General features: G+C 32.4%; 2 protein-coding genes across 3 annotated transcripts; both read left to right on the top strand.

The window, feature by feature from the left end:
- The first annotated feature begins 1,589 nt into the window (after positions 1–1,589).
- Positions 1,590–6,025, top strand: LOC146898140 (transcription factor bHLH130-like). Of its 2 annotated transcripts, none has more exons than XM_085733742.1 (7): positions 1,590–1,702; positions 2,030–2,515; positions 3,784–4,106; positions 4,645–4,815; positions 4,914–4,979; positions 5,253–5,321; positions 5,785–6,025. In XM_085733742.1, the coding sequence occupies exons 2-7, from the start codon at positions 2,038–2,040 to the stop codon at positions 5,827–5,829; spliced, it is 1,152 nt and encodes a 383-aa protein (XP_085589868.1). In that variant the 5' UTR covers positions 1,590–1,702; positions 2,030–2,037; the 3' UTR covers positions 5,830–6,025. The 2 variants fall into 2 exon arrangements, with proteins under 2 accessions (XP_085589868.1, XP_085589867.1); XM_085733741.1 differs by having other exon boundaries at positions 1,985–2,515.
- Positions 6,026–11,382: 5,357 nt separating this feature from the next.
- Positions 11,383–20,741, top strand: LOC146898139 (putative pectinesterase 66). Its single transcript, XM_085734740.1, has 5 exons — positions 11,383–11,594; positions 12,283–12,430; positions 13,067–13,279; positions 19,753–20,003; positions 20,288–20,741. The coding sequence occupies exons 1-5, from the start codon at positions 11,383–11,385 to the stop codon at positions 20,457–20,459; spliced, it is 996 nt and encodes a 331-aa protein (XP_085590866.1). The 3' UTR covers positions 20,460–20,741.
- Positions 20,742–22,211: the final 1,470 nt, after the last annotated feature.

Genomic DNA, 22,211 nt, shown 5'->3' with positions numbered 1-22,211 from the left:
ATAAGTTCACAATGACACTTGACTACTCTAGAATTTAAGTGATATATAATATAAATACCCATCACTCATGTCATCCAACAATCAATTACTGATGGATGTAAAGAGATGCTAAATTTCAACCGTAAGTTTTGTTGATCAATAGTGGTGCATAAATTAACAATGGTACATTTTGATTGAGCGTATTCGTAATAGACTCTTTGGTTGGAAGAGTAAAAATATTTTTTTGGGGAGCCGGTTGATTCTCCTAATGTTTGTACCGTCATTTATACCCGTTTATTTTCTTTCCTTCTTCAAAGCTCTCTCATGTATCATTTCTTTTCTTGATTATATTTTTAGCCATTTTTTTGGGAGGTTGTGAGGATTTTAGGAAATTGTTGTGGATTAAATGGGATACTTTATGTTTGCAAAAGGAGAACAAAGGTTTGAGGGTGAGGATGTTGAAGGAGTTTAATTTATCTTTATGGATTTGGAGTGTGTTGGAGGGAAGAGAGTTTGTGGTATAAAGTGCTTTGTGAAAAATATGATGAGAGGGGGGATTCGATTTGGTGTCAAAACTTGAACAAAATTAGAAGGGGTGGTGGAATGTTAGACAAGCGGTGGTTGTTGGATAATATTACTAGGAAAGCAGGGGAAGGATGTCTACATTGTTTTGGAAGGACCGTGGCTTGATGGATCCATTTTAGAAGCTTGTTTTATTAGACTAGACTTTTTGAGTTGACAGACAATAAATCAGTCAATGCTGCAGAGATGCACTTTTTAGGTTAGGAGGTTATTGACGAGGCGTGGAAATGGCGTAGGAGGAGCTGTTTGCGTGGGAGGATGATTTGGTGAGGGAGTGTGTGGATCAATTGTCTCATGTTGTTTTGCACGTTGAAGTGGCAGACCGGTTGGTTTGGAAGCTTCATTCTTCCCAACAGTATACAGTTAGAAGTTGCTTATAATAGCCTGACTGTTGTTGAAGTTGTTCACAATGAAGGTTTCAATCATGTGTTGTGGCTCAAGACGCTACCGCTCAAGGTTAGCATTTTTATGCGTTTGTTCATGAATTGTCTACTAACAAAGGATAATTTGTTTAGGCGACATATTTTGGTGAATGATGATACTTTTTGGTCGGCGGATTGTGGTTTTGTGAAGAGAAATTTCTATGAATTTTTCTTATGAATAGAATGATCTAGTAAAGTTTCATGAATAGAATAATCTATGAAAAGCCGTCAATTTATTTTTCATGGAAATAGTCTATCATTATAAGTGAAATGCATTAAATTTATTCTCATGAAAAGAAACACTTAACCAATGTCTCAAATTTAAATCCAAGATAGAACAACCTTAACAACTTTAGGGATTCTTTGCCGTCAAGTTGGATCAAAATATCAGTCTATAGCACATGCACGCGGTTATCCCATTCATCCCATTCATAAAATAATAACACAAATATTTTCACAGTTGAATAATGAAAGAGGACAAAGATAAAGACAAAAAAATATCATGGACCACTTAACTCGTCGAGGCATTATCGTTAATAATGATGAAACATAAGGGCCATTATTGAAATACAAACTACTTAAATACATCCCAACAGCAAGACAAACAAACTCAATTTCTTCATCACAATTTTTCTCTTCTTCTTAACACTATTTCAAGATTTTGAGCTCTCAATTCAAGACCATTCTTAGACTTGAATTTGCAAGTCTTTGAGTTGCATGTATGTTCCTTTATTGTCTTTAAATTTTCTAAATTCAATATTCTTATATTCTTTCTTCTTATAGTAAGAACATAATTCAAGAAGGATTTTTCACATGTACTAATGTTTCCCTTTAAAAAAAAACATGTACTAATGTTTTCATAATTTGTGAAGTTATTATTGTTTTCATTAAGGTAAAAAAAACATATATATTGTCATGTTTCAATATTCTATGAATCAAACTTAGCTACATAGATTAAAAAAAACATAAACGTAAATTTTTTATTTTATTTTTGTGTGAAGATAAGATGAGCATTGTGTATACTCAAGCTTTCAACTACTCTGAAGGTGGTTCAATGAAGAACACAGAAATGGATTCAAAATTTGGTTACTCACAAACACAACAACATTGTCTCCAAAACAATTCCGGCTTAACGCGGTATCGTTCAGCTCCAAGCTCGTTACTTACAAGCCTTGTAGACACAAACATAGGTTTTTTCAATGATGAAACTTTCAGAAATGATAATCAGCAGCAGCAGCAGCATTATTCTCCCTCTACAAGTTCAGAAATGGAAACCATGTTTACCAATTCTGAATCTTTGTCAGTGAAACAAGAAGAAAAGGATCCTTTTTCACATGGAATACAATACAATGATTACTCTTATGGATCTCAAAATCAGATAAATTATCAAACTCAACATAATCAAGGATTTCCAAATGGTTCTTTAGGTGTTGAAGGAAATGTTTTTGATGGTTCTTCTAATAATTGCTCCAATCTCATTAGGCAAAAGAGTTCTCCTGCTGAGTTTTTCTCCAATTATTCGGTTGATAGTGGTATGTTTTTTTTATCTTACTTGGTAATATCTATTATGGAATATCCTTTTGTGTAATTGTTAGTGCTTTCATTTTTTGCTACATTTCTTTTTTGATAATGCTTGGTATCAAGCTCAAATCTATTATCGGGCCACTCGGATCACACTCCAAGATGTTAGTTTTGGGCGTAATGGTGTTGTGTTAAGAATACCATATTTGATGAGATAAGACCTAACCGTAAAAGAAAAGACCTGATTTTGTAGCGGTGGATTAGGATCAACTAAAAATTTAAGAGGATGTAACTGAAATTTGTGATTTTCTTTTTCTAAGAAAAGTAATTTAGTCATCTAAGAAAAGTAATTTTGTAGGAGTGGATAATACCTGTTCTTATTTTTTATGGAAATTTTAAAATCCATGATCAATATTGACCAACCAAAGCTTGCTTGCTAGTTGTTAACTAGGTTAAAGTCAAGTCAAGTCAGATCCCTATTTTGTGCAGTATTATTGATAATATAGTAAAGCAATTGGGAGTGACTTGAATGGAATATAAGATCTGTTTGCTGACAATTTCCTTGCTAAGAGAGTTGACTATTTTTTTTAAAATAATTTTCAAGAAATTAATTTCCTCCTGATGAATAGACAATTAATTATCTTGGACATTATTAGGCTGGAAGAGAAGAGGGTAAAAATGGGATATTAGGAGAGAATCTGTGAAAAGAAGGCATAAAAATTTCATATGCAAATACTAAAATTTAGTTTAGAAGGATTTTTTTTGTTTGAAATATATGCATATTTTTCTAGGTAGTATATTCTTTTAATGAAAGTTTTTATATTTACTTAACACACGATGGTCTTGAGTCCTAACTCCTAAGGGCAAAAGATCTCTGTTTTCTTCAAGAGAAGCTTGGGAGGGTCTTTGATTGGAGAAAATAGATTAAAAAAAAAATCTCCCTTAACAATACATGTCTTGTTTGGATAAACAACTTAATTAATACCTTATGTATAAACTACTTTTACAACAAAAGATAAAATAATGTTAAATTATTTTTATATAAGAAATAAGTTGATTTTATAAACTATCCTGGAGAGCTTACAAAAATAAGTTGAAAATAGTTTAAAGATATTTCATATGTTGTTTCTTTCTATATGCTTTCTTAAAATGTCTCGCAAATACTTATGTCAATAGAAAAATCAAATAATTTAATTCAAATATGTCTAAGTCTTTCTACTACCATTGAAAAAGTATATTTTACTTTGTAGGGTTCTAAAAAAACTTGTACTAATGGCAGGTTTTGCACCATTAAGAGAGGTAGGAAGTGTAAATGGACAAGCTACTACATCATCTAGTGGATATGGTACTTTGAACTTCTCATCTAGACCATCCTCTTGCTCTATCAAGATGCCACAAATTGTTGAAAATGAACCTGAAGCTCTTCAAGCAAATTGTATTAAAAGTAGAAACATGGGAAATGATAATGGTATCACAAAATGTTACATGCCTAGCTTCACCAATGACTACTGGGATAGTTCTACTTCTACATTCAGTGCTCCAAAAAATGCTACTAATAAGGGTGAATTCATGTTTTCCACTTCAAATGCTTTGGAAAGTCAGGTACATAAGAGAATTGTGTGAATTTCCATTTTAACCAATTGGCCTTTTGTAAAGATTATACTTAGATACGCCTAAGCATGGTTCTTCTTGTTCCTCTCACAAAGAGACAATTAAATTTTAGAATTAAATGCATTTTTGATCCCACTATTTTACCTAAAACAAGATTTTAGTCCTCCCATTCGAAAATCCGGATTTTGATCCCCTCGATTTCACAATTTTTTGCAATTTTGATCCAAAACCAGAATTTTTACTCAAAAAGTTGTGTCTTTTGCCCGAATTTTGAATCTAAAGAGAGTATACAAAACATTATCACTTTCGAGGAGTAAATATCACTGTTTTTTGAGACAAAAGTTGCCAATTTTGGGTAAACAATATGGATTGGGACCAAAATTACGACAATGTGTGAAATTGGGGGACCAAAAACCAAAATTTTGAATCTCATTTTGCTATTTTTTAGTAGAGAATAGTAGGACCAATGTTTGTAGCATTGTACCTTAAACTTTTATCATTGTTGATTAGTGAAAATTTGAGTTGCCAGAATGTAGATTTTGGATACCAAAAACTTGGTTTGACCCATCATTTGAGTCTGCCTAGCTCTTCTTCCAAGATGGCTACTATGGAGAAGTTTTTACACGTTCAAGGATCTGTTCCATGTAAAATTCGTGCCAAAAGAGGCTTTGCCACTCACCCTAGAAGCATTGCAGAGAGGGTAAAAGGCTAACCTTTCTATAATCACAAATTTCATGAATACATTTTGTTGCAATTTAATGAGCTTGTTCATTTATTTTTTTGATTTGCACATTGCAGGAAAGAAGAATAAGAATTAGTGCAAGAATAAAAAAACTTCAAGACCTTTTCCCAAATGCAGATAAGGTAATATACTGCATGTTTGAATTGATAGCGAGTTTAGCAAAATCACGATGACACCCTGCTGTTTGAATTGATAGCGAGTTTAGCAAAATCACGATGACACCCTGCTTTTTGGTTGTGTTTTAAAGCGTAACTTTTACTAAAACCATGGTGGCACACTGTAATGTTATCACACACACACCACCAATCCAAAACTAGCACATAACACATCATATTGTTGGGTGAAGTTTTTATATGCAATTTGTTGACTTGATGATACTACTTCCCTCTTGGCAGCAAACTAGCACTGCTGATATGTTGGATGAAGCAGTTGAGTACATTAAAGAGCTCAGGAAACAACTTAAGGTACTAGAGAAATTTTAACAATTGCAAAAAATTTATTTTTGGAACACACCACATTTAAATTTGATAGGACTTGTGAATTTTAACCGATGGTACGTGTGTTAAAAGTAAGGTGCTAACACTCTTCTAATACAAACATAAAATATTTTCTCCCAAATCAAGCATATCAAAGTGGGACCCAGAGTTCTCCATTTAGAGTAACACTCAATTACATGGATTAATTGATCTTGATCATAGATTTGAAATCGGTTGACAAACATTACACCCTCACTAGAACATTTTAATTAATTTTCATCAATAAATACTTCTTAAAAAATAATCATCTGTAAATGTGTCATGTATTTACCGTGCAGAATCAAAATCCGTCTAAGTGTTCTTCTCATTCGCGCGCGCGCACACACAAATATATATATTTCTCCCACTAAACTCTACATTGTTTGATCAAATATTTTTCTTCATCTTGCAGATACTAACAGAGACTAAGGCAAAGTGCAGTTGTACAAGTAATTAGAAGCAGTTGTCAGACCTGGTGCCTGATGTTTATCCTTGTAGATTACAAAATGAAGAAGGGGTTTGTTTTTAATTTATCTTTTAGTTTTGCGAAAATAATGGCTAGTGTAATTGTATAAAATAATGTTAATATTTGCATAGTTTTGTATGAATTTAGGTCTGATAAATATATATATATTTTTTTTGTTTTCTCTCTAGTTTTTTTATTTTATTTGTTTTCTTGATTCCATTAAGGGTCGTATACTAGACTATCAAATTTAGCAAAAACATTAGTAAGGATGGAAAAAAAATTCGCACCCGCGGATATTCACGGATACCTTATTGGATATCCGTGGATAAAATAAATGAATATTTTAACTACATATTATCTAATGGATATAGATGCAGATTTGATGGTATCCTCCCCGCAGATAGTTGTATCCGTTATTAAACTAAGCAAATTACATAAATAACCTTACTATCATTTCAATTTCAGTATAAAAAACATTAATAATAGACAATATCATTACATGACACTTTAATTCTCCTCTAAAACAAGAAACTTTAATTTAATTATGTTTTTGTTGAATCCAATAACTTTGTTTTTGCTAAATGTGTATAACTTATTTTTAGGTAAAACTCATTTTTATGAAATTTTGTTTTTGTTTAGATTTGAGAAGATTCTTATAATTTTCAACAAGAAGAGAAAATAAAAACAAAATTTCATAAAAAGAAGTTTTTACCTAAAGAAAATAAAAACATAAACAGAATGTGTAGTGAATATGAGAAAATTTCACCTTTAGGATCTACTAGTGGGATACACACCTTCCAAATTAATATTTTTACTTTAAAGTGATGAAATGAAAGCTAGAAGATGATACTAGTTTAGGAGGCTAAGGAAGGTGACTAATTCATATTTAGTTGCTAGCTTGTATAGTGGAATATTTTTGGTTTGCTTGTGAGTAACTTAAGCCAAGGGTGTAGGTATTTATAGTGAAAGTGGAGGAGTATAAAGTTCATCTCATGGTTAAAATTAGTGCAAAGCGTCATTCAATTAAGCTGGCCATGTAATTATTAAGATAAGATCAAATTTATTATTGGATAGATTCATTGCACATATTCAAGATTTTGCTCCTTCTCCTGGTTCAATTTTACATATTAAAGAACTAGAGGATATTGACTCTATTGCCAAGACCATGAGATACCTAGCAGAAAACCCTGAAGTATATAATCAATTATTGTTAAAACTACCAAGCTTAGCACGGTTTGGAATTATTGTTTTGTGACAAATTTTCTACAAAAAAAGTCTTATATTTGAAGCAATCTTCGTTAAAGCTAGTCTTCGAATATTTGAAGCAATCTTTGCAAATAAGATTTAATTCAATATGCGAATAAGTTTTAAATTTGAGGGTGATATTTCCACACAAGTTTTAAATTGAGGAGGGTATTTGCCTATTTTTATAATCACACAGATTTTAAACAAATAAAAAGCAAAGCAAAACAAAAATAAAATAGTCAATTACGCCCTATGATGTGACATAACGTTCCGTTTACGTGGAGGTGCCACTTGCACAGTTAACTGCTACATCATAGTGTTTAACAGAAAAATAAACGGAAGGGTGTAATTGACTAACGTTTAACAATTTCAGGGGTTTTTGAAGTTTCTTAAAACTCGGGAATTTTTTTTTTGTCAAAAGTTACAATTTCAAGGTTTTTTTTGCCTATTCACTCGAATGATATGGTTGTGTGTTGAAACACTAATTTTAAATTTCGTGAAAAAAGTTATGTTTAGAAGAGTTTCTCAACACCCTATAATCTTAGAGGTCCCTAGGAAAATTAAGTTAGAGTGTTGAAGAAGATTACGAGTTTCAAAATTCTTATCATACTTACACGTTAGACTATTACTTTTTTCATCCTATGAGGTACTCACGCGCCCGACAAAAATTTCCAAAATGCCCTTCAAATTATAAAATCCAACAAAAGACGAAACACACTTCAGATTATAAATTCCAAACATATTCAATATATAAAAGAAAAATCGCCCCTCCCATTTATAGTTTTATAGTTTAAACTTTCTCTCTCTCTCTCTCTCTCTCTCTCTCTCTCTCTCTCTCTCTCTCTCTCTCTCCCCCTCCCTCCCTCCCTCTCCCTCTCTTATCATAAAATCTGAACCATGATGTTTACACGCCATGATGTTTGTACCGCTCAAGGGTATGTCTGCACCAGACATGTACAAACACCATCTGGATCTGGCGAGTGTTTTCATGTCCCCATATGCTGAGTATCATGTTATATGCCTGTTTGAGCAGGTTAGCCTTTACTCTGGGTGGCTCAGATATGGTACCCGCAAGGTGAGATATCTATTGGAGCGGGTGCTTCGCCAGTTTGGGTACACGCAAACCATCCCCAGATCTACACTTGAGAGTGCCCCTGTTGAGATGGCCTTAAGTGAGATCAGCTACCGTTATGCGCACAATGTTGATCATGTGTTGAGAGCTCTCATCCACGCATGATTCTTCCAAAAGGAGGATCAGGTGCCGAGGCCACCAGAGCAAGAGGCTCTTGATGAGATAGCTACTGAGGAGGATGGATATCAGGGGTACTTGGAGCTGTCCAGATTGACCCGTATCAGAGACCATGTGTATGTTGCGATGTCCAGTGGTGTGATTGCCCAAGGCTCTCCTGAACGGGTTCATTTGGAAGAAGTCTTCAGAGAGGTTCGTGGAGGACGAGTATACCGACATAGGCTTAATATTGAGGGTGGCAGGGGTTCCAGGGTTGGCAGAGGCAGGGGAACGGGAAGGGGAAGGGCCTGATTTTATCTTATTGTCATGTAACCTCGGGATAATTTCTATTTTTATTTTGGTGTCCTAACATTTGGTTTGTAACATTTGGAATATTTGTGTTTTTAATTTAATGTTTGAAATTTGTGTTGTGTTGTTAATTTAATGTTTGGAATTTGTGTTGCAATATTTTTGTTGTTCAATGCATGTTTACGTCGTTTAGAAGCAATTTAAAGCGCAAAATGCATGTTTCAGCCAAAAAGATCACTTCTGTTTGTGTTGATGCACTTCAGATTATATAATTCAAAATTTTTATTAGATATTTTGGATTATAAAATCTGAAACACCCTTTTTCCCTCCAATTGTTGACTTTTCGGGGGTGTTTGACACGTTTCGAATTTTATAATCAAAATTGGCTTAAATGTTTTCGGAATATAAAATCAGAACCTATCTTATGCATTACAGCTTCAAAATTCTCCAGGGTGCTTCATGTTACAAATTTTTTGTAAATTTTCGGATTATATAATTCAAACGTAGTTCGGATTATATAATCCGAATAAAGGGTATTTTGAAAAAAAATAAGGCGTGCGAGAATACGATAGGATGAGAAAAGTAATACTCTACACGTTATATGCTATCAGATCTGTCAATCTGAACAAATCTATTTCGGATTCACCGATCTAGTAGGGGTAAAACAAGAATATCTAGGGCCCTATGAGAATATACTAACAATACATATCAAATAGAATTACCTCATAAAGGAAATCTCTGAGAAACAAAAATAAAGAACTTTTGCAAATGAGGAGATACTAACAAATCGACTTTCAATGGAAATTAATTCAACAATAATTATTTATTTTCATTAGAATAAAACTTTGCTTAACAACAATTATCTTTTTCATTTCTAACAATTATATGGACTTGTCTAATACGGACCTTTCCAAAAAGTAGTAGGATCTTTATCATTTTTAGTAAAATAGTGAATTTTTGTATAACAATAAAAATAAGGAAGAGATGTAATATTTCATTAAAATTTACTAAAATTGGTAGGGATCCACATTTGGGCTCTTTTAGAGGTTCATATTAGATGAAACTAAATTATATAGTTAAATTTATGGTTAAAAATGTTTTTGTTTTCCATAAATATTTCAACATTTCGGTTTAGTTTTTCTAAAAAATTTCTTCGATTTTTGGTCACAAAATTTTTTCTTCCATAAATATTATGTTGAGTTGATGATTAATGAGTTGTGATGCGTTGATATATTTATTTAACCATCAACTAAAATCTGTATTCAATGTAATTAACCATTAAGCTGCATAATTATGTTCAATCTAAATGAAATATTCAATGGTTCATTGAATATTAATTCTTTGGTGACAAACCGCATAATTTTGTTCAATAGTATAATGTAAACTCTATTATTCAGCTTCTAAACAAAGTAAAGTATTATTCTCTGTGATGGATGAAAGCAAAAAAGACTACTTTTGTATTTGGTGATCATTGGATATTAATTTTAAAATTAAATAGTGTTATTTCTTCCATAAATATTACTCCCTCCGTCCTTTTTGAAAAAAAAATTATCCTTTTTTATAAAACATCTTTTCTATTTTCTTCAATGAGAAATAAATAGCATGTTGAAAACATAAACTAACTCTTTCTCTTAGATGATAAAATTGTAAAAACAATAGTGATTACAAACAACTTTAATACAAATACTATCTCCGTCCTTAATTATAGGATCTTTTTGAGAAAAACACAGGAATTAAAAAATTGATTTTTGAATTAATTTTCTTTACAATTGTTATTGTTTTACATGTTTACCCTTTAGGAGAGAGAATTAGTTAATGTTTTCATAGAGTATTTATTATATATTGTAGAAAAATATGCAGCATAAATAGGGATATAGTGATAAAGAAATAATTATTGTACATTGAAATTTGAAAGGAGTCTTATAAAAAGGGACAAAAAAATAACATAAAAGAGTCTTATAATTAAGGACGAAGGTGGTATCAATTTTCTTATTTCCTGTGATTTTGTCAAAATGGTCTTATATTTATTGACAAAGATAGTAATATTTATGAAAGAAATAACACTATTTAATTTTAAAATTAATAAAAGTAATGTCTTATTAACCATCAATTAAATGTAATTAACCATTGAACTGCATTAATCACCGGTTGTTGTATAAATTTGTGCCAAAATATCACTTCTCTAAAAAATAAAATTGGTTCACCTCCTCAATTTCGGTTGCAATAATCATACAAAACATACTATTAAGATAATAATATGTTCCTTAAACAAAAGATAATAATATGTATTAAGAAATCTCCAAATGTTTTTCTTAGACAAAATCAACAAATGTTATATTTAAGAAATATAATAAAAAATAAAATCTTTTAGAATTTGTTAAAATTTTCTAATTTCAAAATAAAACCAGACAGAATTTACAAAATAAAAGAAATTTCTTTTAATGATTATCCAAATAAAATTAATATTCAATGACAAACTAAAATAAGAACTAAATTCATATCAAATCAATTTTCAAAAACAAAGCAAAGACAACCAATAGTAATTTTATTCCATAAAAAGAAAAAAATATGGTTCAAAAGGAAGAACGTGGTAAAAATGGTCAGTCAAATTCTCAATAAATATTAATAATCGACAAAGTTGATGAATACTTTCTTCTACTAATAAGATGTTTAAAAAAAAATGTTTAAAAAATTCCACTATAAAGTCTTATGATTATGTTGAATACTTTGCACCACATTACATACTCAATAGTGCAAAGAAAATGCAGTCACTACAACTCTTTGTTTTCTTTTTAATATTTGTATTACTTGCTATTGATGTTTGTGAATCACAAGATTGTAGCAGTCCTTTCAAGACCATTACGGTTAGTAAATCAGGCGTAGCAAATTTCCAAACAATTCAAAGTTCCATTGATTCTGTCCCTGAAGGAAATTCTCAATGGATTCACATCCAAATTTCCCCTGGTGTTTATAGGTATATTTCTCCTTTCCAACTGTAAATTTATATAACATGGTTATTGTACATTGCTTTATTTTTGAAATTCAAGTCAAACTTTATTTACCTCTAGTCGAATTCTAGATTAAACATAATCGCTTTTCTATGTGAAACCAGAGGATTAACATTCAAACACGTGAGACATCGCAGTAATTTTTCATAAACATTGTGTTTGACACTTATAGGTGGTGGTCGAACCCTTTTATTTGTCTGGGCATCTACTAACTGCTTTTTGTTTGTATGACTGACATTGTGTTTCTTTAGTAGTTTTTTTGGGACACCTTGTTCTATTGTGACTTCTTGTTTGTGGTTATAAAATCCATTTTTGCTTGTTAAATTTTTTTTCTTCATAAACGTAGTGATGATATATATTTTATTAAAGATTAGTTTAATGAAAAATAAGTTAATTTTGATAAAGTGTATCTGTAGAAGAATGTTTTGCATTATCAACAAATCGCATTCAACCATAACTCTAGAAATAGCTTATACTAAAGTAAAAGGTTTTTAATTGTAAGACGATCATGAATGTCAATGTAAAAAAATATTATACTTTTTTGACCAAGAAATATTTATAATATTCTTCTTTATTTTTTGAGTAAATTTATAATATTCTTCTTGGTACAGTTGATTGATGCAAATTGCATTATATTGTTTGTGCAATGTTCAGAGAGCAAATCTTAATTCCCATGAGCAAACCATGCATTTATCTTGAAGGAGCTGGTAGCAGTTCAACGAGTATTGAATGGAGTACACATGAGGATGCTACTTTCGTATCAAAAGCAAATAATACAGTTGCAAAGGGCATTACTTTCACGGTAGATATTTATGTTAAATAACTTTTTGGGTTAAATACATTTTTGATTCCTCTATTTTTAAAAGAGTTTGTTTAACATGAGCAAAAATGGTTTTTCTATCATGTGCAAAATTTCTATTTTAAACTTCTTAATATGTGTAAATTTGCATATGATAGAAAAACTATTTTTTTAAAATAATGAAGTTTTGGTCTCATCATTTTAAAAGTAAGGTTTTTGAACACATTTATGAGCTTTGGTCCCCCATCCCATTTTAGGGTCAATTTGGATGACGTGGCAGCACCTAGGTGGATAAACTTAGTTTCATGTCATTATTATTTTGTTTTATTCAATAATTAGTATTTTTTTTTAAAATTTAATTATTATTTCTTAAAAAAAATTAATTATTAAAATAATTAATTAAAATATTATTTTGATTCAAAATATAATTGTATTTTACAAACTGATATATTATTTTAATAGAGACAAAATTGATTTTTAATATAAAAGGATCAAAACTTCATTATAATTTTTTTTAAATCGTAGAAAAAAGTACATTTAAACCTAATTTTTTTCTGGCATAAGTATTGTTGAATTTTACATTTTTTTTAAGGGAAAATGTTACATAGAATTCATTTTTTGTACTCTATATGTTCGCAGAATACATTGAACAACCCAATATTATCAGAGGTCAATAACATCATACCAGCCAAAGCTTTTCGAATCTATGCAGATAAATGTGCTTTCTTTAGTTGTGCTTTTCTAGGGGTACAAGATACCTTATGTGATGACTATGGTCGCCATTACTACAATAATTGTTACATCCAAGGTGGAACCGATTTCATATATGGGGATGGTCAGTCCCTCTTTGAGGTAAAATAAAATAGATTTCACATTCCTATATTTTTATTTTTCTTTTACAAATTTTCATATATTTCTTATATACTATTTAGTGTTTTAAGTAGTTTTCTAGAAAAAAAATTAATTAATCACAAGTACTTTTTCCGGTCTCCTTTATAAACAAAAGATAAAATGAAATAAAAATAAAATTATAAGCAATTATCAACTAAAAAAGTACTTGTGAGAGTTACTTGTAAGCAGTTTTTGTTGAAAATTTATTTTTCAATAGAGCATTGCTATTTAACGCGAGAAATTTTGTCCCAAGCCATTCACGATACACGGTTTAGACAATAGCATTTCGCCTTGGCCGGCAAACACGGATGTCGTGTTTTTTTTTATTTAGAAGATACCATGTATTAAATAGTTAAAATTTCTTAAGTTTATTTTCGCTTTAACCAACAATTCCCTTTTTGTTGGAACACTAGTTAATTCTAGTGAAGAAAATTGGAAAGAAAAACACTATGAAAAAAACTAGTGTGTGGGTGTGACTTAAAAATGTCCCACATTGAAGGGTCACCCCAACTAGTAAGTGTTTATATATGGGCAAAGTGACCTCCAAGGGTGTGCCCTTGGGGTACCCAATTTTGTGAACGGGTGAACGCTTACAAAATATATATATCGTGGGTTAAAGAATAAAAAATGATATATATATTTCACTTGAAAATGTTAAATTAATTAATTAATTAATTAATTAATTTAATCATTATCCGTAAGCGCTACGCGTAACAAATAAATTTGTTACGACCCGACCCGATCCAAAAGCATATCCAGAAACTTCCGGATATATCCAATTAAGAAACAAAACGCGTTTGCTTAAGGATTAAGCATACTTAATCCCCAAGTCACTCGTTTTTTGTTACAAACTCTCCCTATAAAAGGAGAGCTCGCCCCATTTGATTCTACACACCGAAAATTCACAGTCGATGCTTCCTGTGTTTTTTCCTCTCTTCTCCCTCCGACTTGTTTTTAACAAGTTTCTTCTGCTTCTACTCCTTTCTGTCCCTTCGGTATTAAGAGTGTTCTTAAGACCATAGTCCCTTGGTCTTAAGTTCATAGTCCCTTCGATAATATATGATTCTTCGGAATATAGAGTACTATTAAGATCATATTAAAGAATGATCTTAACAGTATATATATATATTATTTTAAAGAGAAATGGTGGTATCACCATATTTGAGTGGTCGTAGTGCCATGTTCATGTTTTGGAGAAGTTAGAATGGTGGTAACACCATATTTGAGTGGTCTCAGCACCATAATAGAATGGTAATAATACCATATTAATTTGAACGGTTTCGAATAGAGTAGTTACGTACCGTATCGAGTGGCTTCGATCAAACGATTGAGCCATATTTTGAGGGTGTAATTCTCGAACGATTTTTCTACAGTGCAGTAGTTAATCGAACAGTTGTAGCTGGGCTTGTTTTATCCTGGAGGCGGCGTGGTTGATAGTCTACCTTGCACAACTTTGGGTAGTGCCACGAAACGTCTTAAAGAGAGCGACCTGGTCGTGACTCAACCTAGTAACAACTTCGGTAGATGATAGAATTTGGAAATTCAAATTTAACAGTTTGGAAATCCAAAAAACAACAATTTTAAGACGTTTCTATATGCTATGTCTACCGAAGAAGTTACATATTGAGGTTAAATACATTAAGGATAAATCAAGCTATAGAATTGCATCTTTCGACTGAAACAATGAAGTATTTGTTGTTTCTAATAACAACGCTAAAATTCACCGAAGAGCAATGTTGTTATTATTTGACATTAGAAGCCATGTTCGGCAAGGCTTGTTTACTTTAAATATTGAATCAGAACACGTTGCTATTGAAAAAGTCAGCACTTGCAGCAATCCTATATTGGTGACTATTTAAGATTGGATGCTAATGGACAAACGATTTCTAAAGATGGAATTGCTTGGCATTCATTCGGTTGTCACTTTAAGTGGAATTGCTTTGTACTACATTGAAATAACAATTTGAAAAAATGCGCAGATTTAATATTCTTAAATTTGTGTCCTTGGTTAATTGGTTGAAGGAACTAACATGATTTTAGTTCAAAGGGAGTGCTAAAATTCGGAAGTTAGTTACTCTAAATAACAGAAAGAATCTGAATTTCAGATTTCTATTGAATAAGACTGAGTTGACTCAGACTTAAAGAGAGACTTGTGTACCATGCACTCTTGTGGAAAAAGATTGCACTTTGATGGTATGTTAAAAATTAAATTCTCCTTCTATGTTATTAGTTGTGTGATTTTAATATTTGACATATCAAAATTGATCACGAACGAGTGTTTAATTTTAAAACTTGAGTAACTTGGACTTAATTCCAAAGTTATATAATTAAACAATTTTATTTATTGCAGTCAAGATATATGAATCAAAAGTTCATATAAATTAGAATTTAGAGGATATGAATCTCTAAACATAATGATATGTGTTAATTTGATGACACATAAAATAGAAATGATAAAATAATATTTTTATCATATTTATTGATGACTGTGAACTTTGAAAAAAATAAAATTGATATGCTTGAATGTTCAATTTTTTATAACGAAAATTGAAATTTATAGAGTACCCAAGTCTAAAGACAAAAATTCTAATTAAGAAATTTTTGAAGAAAAGACAATCCAACTTGTCTTATTTTTGAACTTGGGATTGTCTGGACTATATTTAGATCCTGGACCCCAAGAGAGTTGAACTCACTAGTAGAGCCTATGAATATGTATTCATCAGGTATGCGATAAATAACGAAACATATAGGTTTTATGACCTAAATGTTAAAGAGATCATAGAATTTAAAAGATGTCGAATTCTATGTAAATATATACCCCTTTAACTAAAGAATAGTGGGGGCACTAGTGGGGGCTCTAATGGGAGCACGACATTAGTGGGGGCAAATTAAATTTCCCTTTTTAAAAATTAAGAACTAGTGGGGGCAATAAATCTGATCACATTCATGTTATCAGAAACAGTTATGAAAACATCGTACAAGATGTTATAGAACCTCAAGGAGGTAAGAAAGCTAAAATTGCTAAAGAGTATGAACTTGGTTTATACAATGGAAGAAGATCCATTAAGCCTTAAAAAGCTATATCCTTAATGGATGCTGAATTATGGCAAGAAAGAATAAACGATGAAATGGATTTTCTAGAGTCTAACAAAACATGAAACTTAGTTGACTTGTCTCATAGTTGCAAAACCAATCGGTTGTATTTGGATTTTTGAAAAAAAAAAGGAACTAAAACCTGATGGTACGGTTGATGAATACAAGGCTTTCCTTGTAGTCAAAGGTTTTAGACAAAGAGAAAAATATAGACTTCTTCGACATTCATTCACCAGTCACGAAAATCATATCCATAAGAGTACTAGTCCCTTTAGCCGCCATTTATAACTCGATAGTACTCCAAATGGATGCGAAAGTTGTCTTTTTATGGTGAACTAGAAGAACAAGTCTAAATGGAACAACCTGAAAATTTTTGCAATTCATGGACAAGAAAACAAGGTCTGTAAGTTAGATAATTATTTGAATGGTCTAAAATAAACTCCTGAGGAATGGCATGAAAAATTTGACATTCTAATGTTATCGAATGAGTATAAAGTGAATGAAAGTGACAAATAATATTTGCACGATCATATGTCTCTATGAAGACGACTTGCTCATATTTCATTTAAAGATTCATGTTATGAATTATGTGAAATCATTGTTTATCAACAACATTGATAAGAAAGACCTAAATAAAAATTGAAGTAATTCTTGGTTTCAAGATTACTAGATCAGAAAAGATAACTTTTTTGATAAATCTCACAAAGTTGAGAAGATCTTAAAGAAATGTAATTATTTCACCGTAAACTTGCAATCACATATTATGATCCAAGTGTAAGAACACTTGAGATGGAAAAACAGAATATACGAGCATCATTGGTAGCACTTAGGTATGCCACTGAATGTATTAGATCCGACATTGTCGATGTCGTGAAACTCTTGTGCAAGTTTACTAGTAGACGGATGAGAAGCATTGCCATGCTATAGAAAGAGTCATGAGGTGCCTTAAGAAGAATGTGACTCTAAGATTACTTCACTAGGAGTAACATATTGTACTTAAATGGTACAATATATAGAATTGAACATCTTTTAGATGAATATTTAGTGACTAGTGTTTGCACATTGAGCATCACTAGAGGAGTTGTTTGTTAAAACAAATGATATTGACTCAGTCCACTATGGAATGAATCTGAGATGAGAACACTAGAGAAAACTAGTGAAGAAGCAAGTTGGCTAAGATCCTTGCTAGCTGAAATCCCTTTATGGGAGAAACCGTTACCGGCTATGTTAATTCATTGCGATAGTACCGCGGCTCCTGCAAAGATTAAGAATCGTTATTACAATGGTAAGAGACGACAGATAAGGCGAAAACATAGCACGATTAGAGAGTGTATCTCTAAATGGAGCGGTTATAGTTGATTTTGTACGTACGAATGAAAACTTAGCTGATCCTTTGACGAAAGGACTTAATAGAGAGAAAGTCCAAGAAACATCCAGTAGGATGGGACTAATGCCTATAGCCCACAAGCGATGGTAACCCGACCTACATGACTGGAGATCCCAAGAAATAGGTTCAATGGGTAAAAACAAGTCATGAAGTGGTAGAACATGCTATGAGAGAAAGAATATAGAAAGCATGATCCTGCAGCGAAAGAAGGATGAGGTAATAGTAACTCTTAATGAGATCTATACTCTATGTTGAGTGGGGTACACAGCTACAGGAGTACCCTTGATAGACTCACCTATACGAATGTGGAACTTAGGCCGGTCCTATGGAATTTCGAGGCAGAATTCCTAGAGCATTCGTTAAAACCGGGATACACGTGCAGGGCCTTAAAACGCACGGGCTTTTAGAATACACCTATGAAAAGGTTTGTGTGTGGATTCTATGTCTGAGATAGAGTTCAATGCTGTAAGCAACTCTTGTTAAATCAGAATACCTTCCACTATGCTAAGGTTCAAGTTGTTGGCGACACCTTTGTATATTAGCAAATCTTATGGAAACGTTTTACGTTATTTCTCGAAACCATTTTGAAGTCAAGTGGGGGATTGTTGGAACACTAGTTAATTCTAGTGAAGAAAATTGGAAAGAAAAACACTATGAAAAAAACTAGTGTGTGGGTGTGACTTAAAAATGTCCCACATTGAAGGGTCACCCCAACTAGTAAGTGTTTATATAGGGGCAAAGTGACCTCCAAGGGTGTGCCCTTGGGGTACCCAATTTTGTGAACGGGTGAACGCTTACAAAATATATATATCGTGGGTTAAAGAATAAAAAATGATATATATATTTCACTTGAAAATGTTAAATTAATTAATTAATTAATTTAATCATTATCCGTAAGCGCTACGCGTAACAAATAAATTTGTTACGACCCGACCCGATCCAAAAGCATATCCAGAAACTTCCGGATATATCCAATTAAGAAACAAAACGCGTTTGCTTAAGGATTAAGCAGACTTAATCCCCAAGTCACTCGTTTTTTGTTACAAACTCTCCCTATAAAAGGAGAGCTCGCCCCATTTGATTCTACACACCGAAAATTCACAGTCGATGCTTCCTGTGTTTTTTCCTCTCTTCTCCCTCCGACTTGTTTTTAACAAGTTTCTTCTGCTTCTACTCCTTTCTGTCCCTTCGGTATTAAGAGTGTTCTTAAGACCATAGTCCCTTGGTCTTAAGTTCATAGTCCCTTCGATAATATATGATTCTTCGGAATATAGAGTACTATTAAGATCATATTAAAGAATGATCTTAACAGTATATATATATATTATTTTAAAGAGAAATGGTGGTATCACCATATTTGAGTGGTCGTAGTGCCATGTTCATGTTTTGGAGAAGTTAGAATGGTGGTAACACCATATTTGAGTGGTCTCAGCACCATAATAGAATGGTAATAATACCATATTAATTTGAACGGTTTCGAATAGAGCGGTTACGTACCGTATCGAGTGGCTTCGATCAAACGATTGAGCCATATTTTGAGTGTGTAATTCTCGAACGATTTTTCTACAGTGCAGTAGTTAATCGAACAGTTGTAGCTGGGCTTGTTTTATCCTGGAGGCGGCGTGGTTGATAGTCTACCTTGCACAACTTTGGGTAGTGCCACAAAACGTCTTAAAGAGAGCGACCTGGTCGTGACTCAACCTAGTAACAACTTCGGTAGATGATAGAATTTGGAAATTCAAATTTAACAGTTTGGAAATCCAAAAAAACAACACTTTTCAATATCAATCTTTCAGCAATAAAAAATTATCATCAGAGAGTACTTTTGAGAGTGCATCTTTTCTATGAGTTCAAAATGATTAATTATATTTAACTAATTTTCTAATAAATATGAAATTAGTTACCCTTGCTTATTTGAAGCCGGATGCCATCTAATTTGGTTGTAAATTTGCAGGCAAGTACAATATTTTTTTCAATGGGGAAAAATGGTCCCAAAAGAGATGGGGTTATTACAGCACATCAAAGGGATTCACCAAATGATCCAAGTGGGTTTGTGTTTAAAAATTGTAACATAAGTGGGACAGGAGGAAAGGTTCAACTTGGAAGGGCAATGGGTGCTTATGCAAGAGTTATCATAACTGATTCATACTTATCAGATGTTGTTAGAGCTGAGGGTTGGAATCCTAGAGCCTATGTTGGCCATGAGTAAGATATTATTACATTTTTTTTCGTACATATTTATAAGTTACAAGTGACCTTTCAAATTAACACCTATGAAGCACGGACACTCCTTGAATTAGGCGTGTTCCGGTGTCGGACACGCGTCAGTGTCCGACACGACGCCAATAATTACACTATATTATATCATTTTCTCAAATTATTTTCCGTGTCGGCGTGTCAGTGTCCGTGTCGTGCTCGATGTCCGTGTTCGTGCTTCTTAGATTAACACTATCTCACATTGATCATGTGTTAAATAAACTTAACTGCAGAGCAAACCTTACTTTTGTGGAGGAGGGATGTAGAGGACCTGGAGCAAACAAATCTAAGCGTGTGAAATGGATGAAACACTTGAGTCAACCTGAACTTAATCAATTCTTGAATATTTCTTTTATTGATGAAGAAGGGTGGATTTCAAAATTGCCAACAACTGTATTCAGTTGAATGTTTGATACATTGAATGAACAAAATAATTGGTTTTGTGATTGTTGAAGTATCAATAGAGGTACAATGATGAAGAGAGAGTTACTTGCGGTTGCTTCTGTTGCAAGTCATCGTAGTAATCAACAGTTAGTTTCTTGAAGTTAGTTGGAAGACGAATGTAAACAATTAGGTGATTTTGTGTAGTGTTCATAATTTGAATTGAAAGCTAGTTTTCATAATTTGTGCCTATGTAAGAATATATTGTGCTTCAATATGAATTGAGTTGAATAACAATCTCGAAAAGCTTTTCATAATTTTCCTTCTCTTTCTTTCATTTTCTGTGAGAGTTCATTTCTTTGTTATGAAGGGTAAGAATTATCATTCTTGGTCGTGAAGGCGATCATTATGAAGAACAAACTTCGATCAATAGCTTGTGGTCTTTCGGCAAGGTTTTAAATAATGGTCACGGTCGCGTATAGGATTTCACGATTTCGGCTGTTATGAATGTTGCGTTACGGATTGCGGTTGTCACGGTGTGAATTAATCACAACATTACATGACTCTTAAATAACGATAGTAAGGTAAAAAACTTCAACTAAAGATAGATTTGAAGTTCTAAACTAGATAAGGAGATAACATTATGTAACTTATGATCAAATATGTAATAAAAATATGATTTTAATCTATCTCAATTGAAAAAATATATCCTGATTATGTGTCTATTGTCTTGAACAACATTTTTTGCCGCCGTAACAATGTTTCGTCGCGGTTGTAACGGCGTATCGTCGTGATTTTTGATCACTCTGCGAAAACGGTGAAAAACGGTTACGTTGGCTACCTATACCTTTTTGTAGCGGCCTTTTTCTCGATATTGGACCGTTTTTTAAAAACCTTCCCACAACCTATACTACCTATGAAGCAGAGACTCCAACACAAACATTTTACACGACACAAGCACGGACACATTGACATTGTTATTAAAAAATAAAATAGAACACCGGCACAATGCGCTCACACGTGTGTACGCATCTAAATTAAGCAATTTATCCAACTTATGTCTTTAATCCCTCAGTGATCATCATTGCTTCAACACATTTTAATTCTTGTCTGAGGAGATTCTGAGCAAAGAAAAAACAAATATTTTGAGGCACTTGTTGAAGTTGTCCGACATGTGTCGTATGTGTATCATACGAGTGTCAAAAATTGATCCAAGAAGTGTTGAAGCTAAGATTTTTTTATTTTGGGAGACTTGTTCAAGTTTTATGGCACGTGTTGTACGAGTGGCATCCGAGTGTTGGACATTAACGCATGTCGGACATTACAACACGCCTTATCCTAATGGTGTCTATACTTCATATGATGTGATTGAAGGTTATGGAGATAATAATGATCTTCCTTGGATGCTATTTGTGGATGGATATTTCATGAAAATATTGATGACCAATGTCTTGAATCTTGATGCACTTAACTGAATGATGTATGTGTTTAAAGATGGTATGTTGTTGAATAACCAACTACCAAGCCAAATGCTTGAGATTCTATGCAAAAAGAGGGTGTTGACTTGGCATATTCTTACAACAATTATCATAATTTGGGTAGATGTCAACATTTTGAAATGGTGTCGATCTCATTCAAATATCATATACTATTTCATATACTTGATTCAATTCTCTCAATACACATTCCATCCAATGTTATATCTTGAAGGAGACAATTAGTTTGAAACACATTTAAAAGAAACGAATCAAATATCGGGAAGAGTTCAATACTAAT

This window comes from Medicago sativa, chromosome 8 (genome assembly GCF_051527215.1).
Source record: "Medicago sativa cultivar Bolivia chromosome 8, Bolivia_mono, whole genome shotgun sequence".
Lineage (NCBI taxonomy): Eukaryota > Viridiplantae > Streptophyta > Magnoliopsida > Fabales > Fabaceae > Medicago > Medicago sativa.
The sequence above is the reverse complement of the archived record's forward strand: the minus strand, read 5'-3'. Positions and strand labels throughout refer to the sequence as shown.

Excerpts from the sequence above, each read along its gene's own strand:
- LOC146898140 (XM_085733741.1), top strand. The coding sequence starts at position 1,990 with ATGAGCATTGTGTATACTCAAGCTTTCAACTACTCTGAAGGTGGTTCA. Across the intron at positions 4,107-4,644 it reads CAAATGCTTTGGAAAGTCAG|AATGTAGATTTTGGATACCA; the intron begins GTACATAAGAGA and ends TTGAGTTGCCAG. Across the intron at positions 5,322-5,784 it reads AGCTCAGGAAACAACTTAAG|ATACTAACAGAGACTAAGGC; the intron begins GTACTAGAGAAA and ends TTCATCTTGCAG.
- LOC146898139 (XM_085734740.1), top strand. The coding sequence starts at position 11,383 with ATGCAGTCACTACAACTCTTTGTTTTCTTTTTAATATTTGTATTACTT. Across the intron at positions 11,595-12,282 it reads ATTTCCCCTGGTGTTTATAG|AGAGCAAATCTTAATTCCCA; the intron begins GTATATTTCTCC and ends TGCAATGTTCAG. Across the intron at positions 12,431-13,066 it reads CAAAGGGCATTACTTTCACG|AATACATTGAACAACCCAAT; the intron begins GTAGATATTTAT and ends ATATGTTCGCAG.